This window comes from Drosophila eugracilis, unplaced genomic scaffold (genome assembly GCF_018153835.1).
Source record: "Drosophila eugracilis isolate 14026-0451.02 unplaced genomic scaffold, ASM1815383v1 contig_2088, whole genome shotgun sequence".
NCBI lineage: Eukaryota > Metazoa > Arthropoda > Insecta > Diptera > Drosophilidae > Drosophila > Drosophila eugracilis.
Genome location: NW_024572964.1, coordinates 2,267,690 through 2,276,181, shown reverse-complemented (window position 1 = coordinate 2,276,181; position 8,492 = coordinate 2,267,690). Strand labels below are relative to the sequence as shown.

The window sequence follows — 8,492 nt, the reverse complement described above, 5'->3', positions numbered from 1 at the left end:
TCTCATAAAAATTAATAATAAAATATGAAAAATTTAACATTTTTTCTACCTATCTATGGAGTTTGATCAAAAAGCAATATTCTGAAGTGTATTTTATTTTCTGGTCTGGCATTATGAGGTTTGCCATGTTTGCATCAATTATTTGATGGTCACTTTTCGAAAATGAAATCTATAAATATTTATGTTTATCTTGGTAAATAGCCGATTTTGTATGCCTGAATTCATTATTTTGTATTGTCGCCGTGATATGAGCATTGTAATTTCAATGTTTTCCATGGTCAACTCATTTGGATGCCATTTGATTTAATTGTGGTGGCATTTAGAGATTTTGTTTACTTTTATTAAGGTATTTAAGGTTAGGACTTAATAGAGTGTGCTAGTATTTTAGTTTCTTGTTTTTGGATGGATTAAATATTGATTGGTTTATTGATGGTTTTCATTTTCATATATTTTATTAACACCTTTTTAACCTTTGCTCTGAAAATGTGTAGTCTGCAAGTTTCTTTTGATGCCAATTGTTGCTTATAATTGCTCCCAAAGCTTTTTTTTCTCTCTCTTCCTCTCTTTCCTTATCACAACCGAAAAGTGACTAAGCATAACGTTAACCCTAGAAAGCTTTCGCTCGATCGGTTTTAGTCAGTGCTCTCCATATACTCTCTTTCTAGGTCGAGTGCCAGTTCTCTTACCTTCTCCCGATACTCGATTTGGAAACCCCGCTGATTAAAGTTCAGTCTCAGTTAGAATTTAATCGACTTCTCTGACAGAAGGCGAATTAGTTTTGTTTACGCCCTGCTGGCGGGCACTTCTCCTCGGCTCATTCTCTCTAGTATTCGACTAACTTAGTAATTATATTATAAAAATAGAAAAGTTTCCCCAAACACACATTGTGTATATAATTTCCGACACGGCGTGTGTCGGATTTATTTGGTAGATTGTGACATTTACTACTCGCAGATAGCCGCCTACAAAAATGACATCGAAATCTGAAGGTGGCGGCAAGCACATTGAGCAGCATGAACAGGTAATTATATAGAGTGGAGTGAGATGTCTGTCATAAACAGTTATTAGATGTTATATGACCCCGTTATCAAACTAAATGGATTCCCTTGAAAGTCCGGCGACCAAACACGTTTCAGCCGCCCCTTTGGTTTCGTATGCTTTTACCTTTGAACGGAATTGCATTCTTATCGCTTTGGACTCTTCGAACTGATAAGATTCCAGTTAATGCGGAATCAAAGTCAATGTCTACTTGGAGCCATCAGCTACCGGTGGAATGTTGTTTTGGCTAAGTGCTTGAGGTAGGAAAACTTTGGCTGAACCACTCGAAGTGTAACAGAAAGCGTTGATAATGAGTTCATATCATGAAGATATTCATCTGAGCTTGTATACGTGAGGTACTGCTAAAAGGTACAACTTTCCATGAATGCTTAGAGCTTTATTATTTCAAAATGATAAATGATTGAACTCTGCATTGCGGTTTTGCTTTAAATTCAAATAATTTCGAACTTTATTTCAATTTGCCCACATTAACTTTTTGCTGTGAGCCCTAATGGGATCGAATTTGGTATTCTTCGATTATCTAGCTCATTAGGAGTTCATCAAACTGTCGGCAGGGTGTTGTGAAAGTTGTCCGTTCTATCCCCCCGTCACCATCATCCCTCCCGAAAATGTCGTTACACTTGAAATGCTCGGCTCTAATTTTCAAGTTGAGCGACCGTACTAAACCGAGGGCGGAAAAAGTTTTTCCTGCGGTGGCAAACTACGAAAATCCATTTGCGGGAACTTTTCGGAGTTTGCATGTGCAGCATCAGTCAATTGCAGTGGATACACAATCGCTTATCGATTGGCGCCGAAACAAAGGAAAAACTAGATGATAAATTGTTGCCCCGGCAGCTCGTGGCACTCCTGTCCATCAATTGACACCTGCTCCCGGTCCGAAAGAGTCGCCCAGTTGTCAACCACTTCAACTTTTTCGGCCCAACCAATTGATCAAATGGCTCCAGGCTGGGGAAACACGCACCAGTACGCATCGCTGGAGATAAATGATATGGACATATGACACAGCTCTCGAAAGGGAACTGAATGTTGCACTTTCTCTACTCTGCTGATAAGAACCACTGCTTTCTGGGGTTACCGATGAGTGTTGTAAAATAAAATAAATAATTTCTAGCTATAGATATTGATCTATTATACAAATTTTAATGAATTCCAACACCAAGTCCGCATTGAATTCAGGGTATCGAGCACACATTGGAAATAAACACTCCCAAAATGGACTTTGGGAATTGCCATGGGCAAATTTCCAGCTAGCCAGGTCGCTCTTCATCCTCATCCTGCGCTAACCCGAAAACCCAACTAAGCCAACTGGTTGACAGCAGGCCGAAAGCAGCTACCAAGTTGCCCACTGGCAATTAACAGCTAACAAGCAGGACAAACCCTTGCTCCTTTGCACCCCCTTCAAAAACCAACTTTTCGCAATGCTGCAACTCTTTCTCGATACTTTTCTACACAGCGAGAAATCAAGCGGATTAGGGTTAACAATAGTTAGAGAAATTTGTTTTTTACTCTCTTGACTTAATTTTGATAATCATTTTTAATGTAAACTTTCTCTCTGTGCATTTTAGGAGCCCATAGACGTGCGCATCGACATGCCGTGGGGCTACGTGGTGGGCAGGTGGTATGGAAACCGACAGGTACGACCCATCCTGGCGCTTCATGGATGGCTGGACAACCTAGGCACGTGGGACAAATTGCTTCCACTATTGCCGAAGCACCTGGGAGTGCTGTGCATCGACCTGCCTGGCCACGGATACTCCTCGAAGCTGCCCGAGGGGATCGCCTACCATTTTGTGGACTACCTGTGCGTGATCCTGCGCGTCATGGAGGAGTACGGATGGCAGAAGGTGTCCCTGATGGCCCACTCGATGAGCGCCATGCTCTGCTTCATATTCGCCTCGCTATATCCTCATCGGACCGACCTGCTGGTCAGCATAGATATAGTTAAGACCCGCTATCGGAAGCCTGCATCTCAGATTGACTACCTGCGAACAAATATCGAGGGCTATATGGTGGAGGACGAGCGGTTCGCGAATGCCAAACGCCAAGAGCCACCGGCTTATACCTACTCAGAGCTGGAGCAGGTCCTTTACAAGGGCTCCGATTACTCGGTGGAGCTGGAAAACTGCCGCCACATCCTGGAGCGCAACATCAGCAGGTCCACTAAATTTCCGGCCAAATACTTCTTCTCGCGCGACGGGCGCTGCAAATACTACACAGAGTTCCATACGAGTCCGCCCTTTGCCGCTGAATTGGCCAGGACCATTCGGAATGTGCCCTACTGCGTGATCAAGGGCTCAGAGTCCAACTTTATAGACGAGCAGAGCGACGAGGTCATCGGCATCCTCAGGGAGAATAACCCGCACTTTGAACTCCACGAGGTTCAGGGTACTCATCACGTTCACCTCAACAATGCTGACGGAGTGGCTGCCATCATCAATCCCTTCATCCTGCGCCATCGACCGCCGCATCTGGAAAACTGGACGGTGGACGAGGCGGATGAGGCACTGCCCGAGATGGTCAAGGAATTCAAGTTGGCGGTGGAGGACTCAGAGAATGTCAAGCGGAGAAAGAGAAAAAGTAACCTCTAGCTGCTGCCAGCATCTCTGAGAATCAGTCAGCAGCGCGACGCGAGAATTTCCAATGCGAAAGTTAGATATTGATTTCATAATGCCCATGTGATGCTTCATCAAAGCCTAAATGTTTTTTATGCACATAGTTTAGACAATTTTATATGATTTTATAGGGGTTTTTTAAGGTGGATAAACTAAAGATTACTATTTTTTAAAGATTATATAAAAATTAAACATTTAACGAGTTTGTAAATCAATCTCTGAAAACTAAACTAGCAGATTTGATTAGCAAATTAGAAAACAATAAAAAGAAAAAGTTAATTAAATTAAATAGTTTCTCTTGCTACCAATTAGTAATAAGCAGAAAAACTATTCGACTAAAAAACTTTCTTTTCGATATTATTGACCAATTTAAAAGGTAATTCTTTTCGATTCTGTGGTAAAATACCTACCACTTTTTATCCCTCTTAACCCCCTTAACCGCACAACATATGGGAATGCTGCTAACCGCAACCTAAATCGGTTTAAATAATTTTTCTCATTTATTTTCCTTCGTGGGTTCTGTGTTCTTATTTGGGTTGCGCACCTTTTTCGATCAATCAATTTTCGGTTAGCCATTTAATTTCGCTTTAATCTTCTGGGCCACAGTTCATTGGCCACTTCATTAGTGATAAGGGGATCGGAACTGCCGGTGGCTGCCATTTCGGCCCCTCCTGATGCACCAACATACAACAAAGGAGGTGCCGGCATCCACTTAAAAACAATGGCAAGGCAAAAACAAAGGAACGTGGAGCGCCCGGAGCGGAGGCTATATGTGTACGGGCATCCGTGTGGAGGAGGATTTCCAGCGGGGCCGGAAGGTATGCGGCACTCTAAACAGGCGAACGAACGGATGGAAAAACACTGAAATCGAACTGAAAACCCAATGGCTGGCTCCGATAAAGGGAAGTCCTGCGGGGCAGTATCCCCTGCGGACCTGCGAGGCTTGAAAAAATAAACAAATTTAACGCTTTTATTGCCATTGCACGTTGCGGCGGCTGGGCTCCGGCCCTGTTCTCTACGTAAATTAAATTAGGTAGAACCGGAAAATTTCAGCCAGCTTCAGACGAGATGCGATTACGCTCTTTCCGTCATTACGAAATTGATAGCGGATATAAATGTTTAATGTTTTGGCAATAAAAATTCAGTCTAAGGATGCGGAGGCGCAAGAAGTCGACTGATAAAGCGACTTTATAATAAATTCGGTTTGCGGTTTACGCACAATTTAATTTGCTTAAAAATCAATAAAAATCATTAATGTTGCCCGGCAGCTTCAACATTGTGTTTCCAAGCCTTTTTTTTTCCAAGGAGATTTAATTTCTTTTGAGTTGTGGAAATCATAATGCCGCCTCATGAATAATTAATAATCTCTGGGAAAGGCTTATTGCAAGGCAACGGATTTCTCAGAGTTTTCAGCTTATGAAAATGTTGTTAAATATCTAAATTATGGTTTATGGAGGATTAAGTTTGGTTTTTAAAGAACTCTTTAATGATTTACTTTGCAGTTATTTAAAAATAAATTCATAGGTTTCATTCAATAGAAACCAATTCAGATGAAGTGTTACTTTTCTGTGTGTTTTGAGTACGATGAAGATAAATAACAAAGCAAACCCATTGACAGTGCCACTGAGAGTGACTGATGATTGGGATGTATAAAAGACAAACATGTGGAAGCTTAGATTACAGCACTTTATTATCAGAGCTTGTCGTTCTTGTGGCTGGTCGTGATGTCACTCCCGCTGATCGGATACTGCTGGAAGATGCGGTTCCTGCCCAGCTGCACGGATTCCAGCTGGTTGGCTGGCTTGTTGTGGGCCAGGAAGTGGTTGGTGTGCCAGAATTGGGTCTGTTCCGGAGGCAGTGATTTTCGCTGGATGCCCAGCAGTCGGTTTCGCACATCAACCAGGCTGGCGGAATTCGGCTGGAGCCACTGCACCACCGGAATGGCCAGGGCAGTGAGCACTAGTGTGATTACACTGACTATGATTAAGGCAATCCAAGTGTCCGTGGCGAATGACTCGTATTTAGAGCCCTCGAGAACGGCCAGTTGCAGGATGAAACCCGCGGCCAAGGCCAACTCGGCGTAGAGGAAGGGTGAGCACTCCAGTAACCAGTGGATTCCCTGACTCGAAAGCACTCCCATGGTGATGTATATGAGGCACAGGAACAGAAAACAATTCTCCGACTGTTCATCGCTGTAGATGCACAGCAGAGCCACTAATAAGGTCATCTGGATGAGTCCGAAGAGTAGATACACCAACTTGGGGGTGTACCTCATCAGGAGCAGGGCTCCAAAACTCGTGCCAGCCGAGTAGAGAACAAAGGGTATATAGAGCTGGGTTCGCTGCAGATATCCCACAGTGCTGCTCCACATCAGCTGCATATAGGTGGGTGAGAAGAGGAGGCAGCTCTTTTGTAGATAAACCAGAGATCCTCCAAGGATCAGCACCAACCACTGCCTACTATCCTTCAGTTCGTAATCCGTTCGGTCCACAAACTGGGCCAGAATTGCTTGACGCGGCAGGAAGGCCATCTTCTCTTCGTTGAGTAGATTAAAAACCAAATCCCTTGATTCCTTGTAGTTAATGCAACCCGTGTGGTGCAGCAACTCATTTAGACAAACCAGGCAGAGTAAGAGCAGGTTAATTCCCAAAGCAATCAATCCGCAACGTTGCGGTTCCATCTCGTTGAAAATCACAAATCCTGTGGTCATTCCTCCGGCATATAATGAGTTTGCCAGGGATATTCTGGAAGGCCTTGTTCCGGAGGCATCACAACGCAGGCTCACGTAACTGAATCCGGCCAAATACTGCACACTTAATCCCACAAAGATGAAGTAGTAGCTAACAGCTGGCGATTAACGTTTAACAAAGTTAATTATTATAGAAATGAAAACCTGATTAAAGTTATACAAGAATTCTATATGCATCTGTAAGTAATGTCATGGCGTTCTTACACAATATACTATTTAATCAGAGTTTAAATTCCATCGATTACTCACCCAGCTGTTTAGTCAGCATGAAGCAGCTTCCCATCAGCGAGCAAAGTAGGCCGTAGAATATGATGTAGTAGTGATCGTAGCTGTACTGCTGCTTCTTGTGCTTCCTGAGGGTCCAACCTAGGGTCAGAGCCAAGGCCACTATCCCGCCCACCAAGGTGTACCAATGTGGCCACAGGTTGTCGTACACATAAGCCGACTTGGCATAGTAACCCAAGGAGAAGCCACTGGCCCACAAACAGCCCAGCACTGCGAAATGACAAAATCAAATGGAAACTAAGAGTTGAAGTAAATAGAGCTTGCAACGGATTCACCTAACAAGTCCGGCAGGGACAGCATGGCCAGGAAACGCTTCCACACGTTATCCACCTTCGATGGCAGCTTCATTCGGGTGGAAATTCACGCCACATCTACTCCAAACGGGAATCGAAGTCGAAATGGAGATGCATTCGAGGCTTGAGAGTGTTTCCACAGGTGGTTATCATCACCCGATACCCGATAGCACATCTTGTTGGGAATGTCTCCAAGGGAGTGGATAAGATAAGGTGTTCGAAACAAGTAACAGCCTAATTAAACGCAGATGATGATGATGATTGGTCACAGAAACGCCGCCAAAATATACCAAAGAAGTGGGACAGAGGAACTCCATGATAATGGAGTGACTCTTAGAAAATTCCCTAGAAAAACTCAAATGGAGAAACTCAACTATTTATAGTTTAAACTTGAAAGGGTGAACTAAATTTAGCTTCAGGAGGTATTTGAATGTTAGTTGGAGATCCACAACTTTATTTACACACTTCACTAGTGATAACGACATTGATATTATTTAATAAATCATGATAACAGCAATTTAATAACATATGTTTTCTGATTAATTCAAGCACTTATCACTTTGACACTATTCTCATTCCATTTATTGACGTAATTTATAACATAAAAAGGCCAAGGGCGACCTGCAGACTTCCGCGTCATAGAGATATGGAAAAATTGCTAATATGAAAGCTAGGTTACTATATAACCAGATTTATAATCTTTTTGATAAATTAATGGATAGCCTTTTTAATTGTTATCTGAGCCTATCTTGATTCATTCTTACTTACTTACTTACCCAGAGATATAGTATTCCCTGGTGGCCACAACTAACCCAAATGAACCTCTCCCAGCATGACATACATTTCACTGCGTAAAAGTCAGGCATTTCCGCCCCCAGATAGACCCATCCACCCCTCTATTTACCACACTCTATGCATCCTCATCTAAAACCCGACGTTAAGTGCATTCTTATTTACCACAAGCCCAAAAGCATGCTACACATTTTTGTGTATTTTGCTGGGTCCCTGGGGGTGCTCTCTCTATATATGTATATATACAGATCTCTCTACCCACTTTTTCACATCAACCTCAACCTCTTCACCTGGGGCAGCATCACGCTAATTAGTTGAAGTTGTGTTGCAAGTGTTGCAGTTAATTGACTTTTGACGACCCGCTGTCCTCTTCGGAGGTTGGGAAACTCGACATGATGGTGGTAGAGGCGGAGTAGGGGGGCAGGAGCTGGGAAAATCCTCGGTTTACCCCATAGCTTTTTATGTTAGAGATTTTTTCTAGATGCATTTTTTTCCACTATCCGAACGAAGGATTCTCGCCAAAGTTCACTGGGATTTACTTTTCGAGACGCTTATGAATTCAATGAAGCAAACACTAAGCTGCCTCTCAGCACTGCTCCTTTGGCCCTCGGAAAAGTGTTGCCTTTTCGAGAATGCTCAGGGCCAACTATCTCGCTTTTCCGCTTTGCCATCCTTTTCCGAGCTTCTTCGACTGCTTAACAA

General features: G+C 43.1%; 2 protein-coding genes across 2 annotated transcripts; one reads left to right on the top strand and one right to left on the bottom strand.

Moving 5' to 3' along the window:
• Window positions 1-791: 791 nt before the first annotated feature.
• Window positions 792-3,954, top strand: LOC108103589 (probable serine hydrolase). Its single transcript, XM_017209114.1, has 2 exons — window positions 792-1,021; window positions 2,625-3,954. The coding sequence occupies exons 1-2, from the start codon at window positions 971-973 to the stop codon at window positions 3,645-3,647; spliced, it is 1,074 nt and encodes a 357-aa protein (XP_017064603.1). The 5' UTR covers window positions 792-970; the 3' UTR covers window positions 3,648-3,954.
• A 1,238-nt stretch (window positions 3,955-5,192) lies between these two features.
• LOC108103592 lies at window positions 5,193-7,092 on the bottom strand. The gene is made up of 3 exons (XM_017209119.1): window positions 6,981-7,092; window positions 6,670-6,915; window positions 5,193-6,518 (listed from the first exon to the last, which is right to left on the bottom strand). The coding sequence occupies exons 1-3, from the start codon at window positions 7,051-7,053 to the stop codon at window positions 5,365-5,367; spliced, it is 1,473 nt and encodes a 490-aa protein (XP_017064608.1). The 5' UTR covers window positions 7,054-7,092; the 3' UTR covers window positions 5,193-5,364.
• Between the last annotated feature and the right edge of the window lie 1,400 nt (window positions 7,093-8,492).

What these genes read in the sequence shown, in the direction of transcription:
- LOC108103592 (XM_017209119.1), bottom strand. Translation starts at nt 7,053, where the DNA reads ATGAAGCTGCCATCGAAGGTGGATAACGTGTGGAAGCGTTTCCTGGCC. An exon ending in GTCCCTGCCGGACTTGTTAG is followed by an intron (nt 6,916 to 6,980) that starts GTGAATCCGTTG and finishes GTCATTTCGCAG; the next exon opens with TGCTGGGCTGTTTGTGGGCC. An exon ending in CATGCTGACTAAACAGCTGG is followed by an intron (nt 6,519 to 6,669) that starts GTGAGTAATCGA and finishes GTTAATCGCCAG; the next exon opens with CTGTTAGCTACTACTTCATC.
- LOC108103589 (XM_017209114.1), top strand. Translation starts at nt 971, where the DNA reads ATGACATCGAAATCTGAAGGTGGCGGCAAGCACATTGAGCAGCATGAA. An exon ending in ACATTGAGCAGCATGAACAG is followed by an intron (nt 1,022 to 2,624) that starts GTAATTATATAG and finishes TGTGCATTTTAG; the next exon opens with GAGCCCATAGACGTGCGCAT.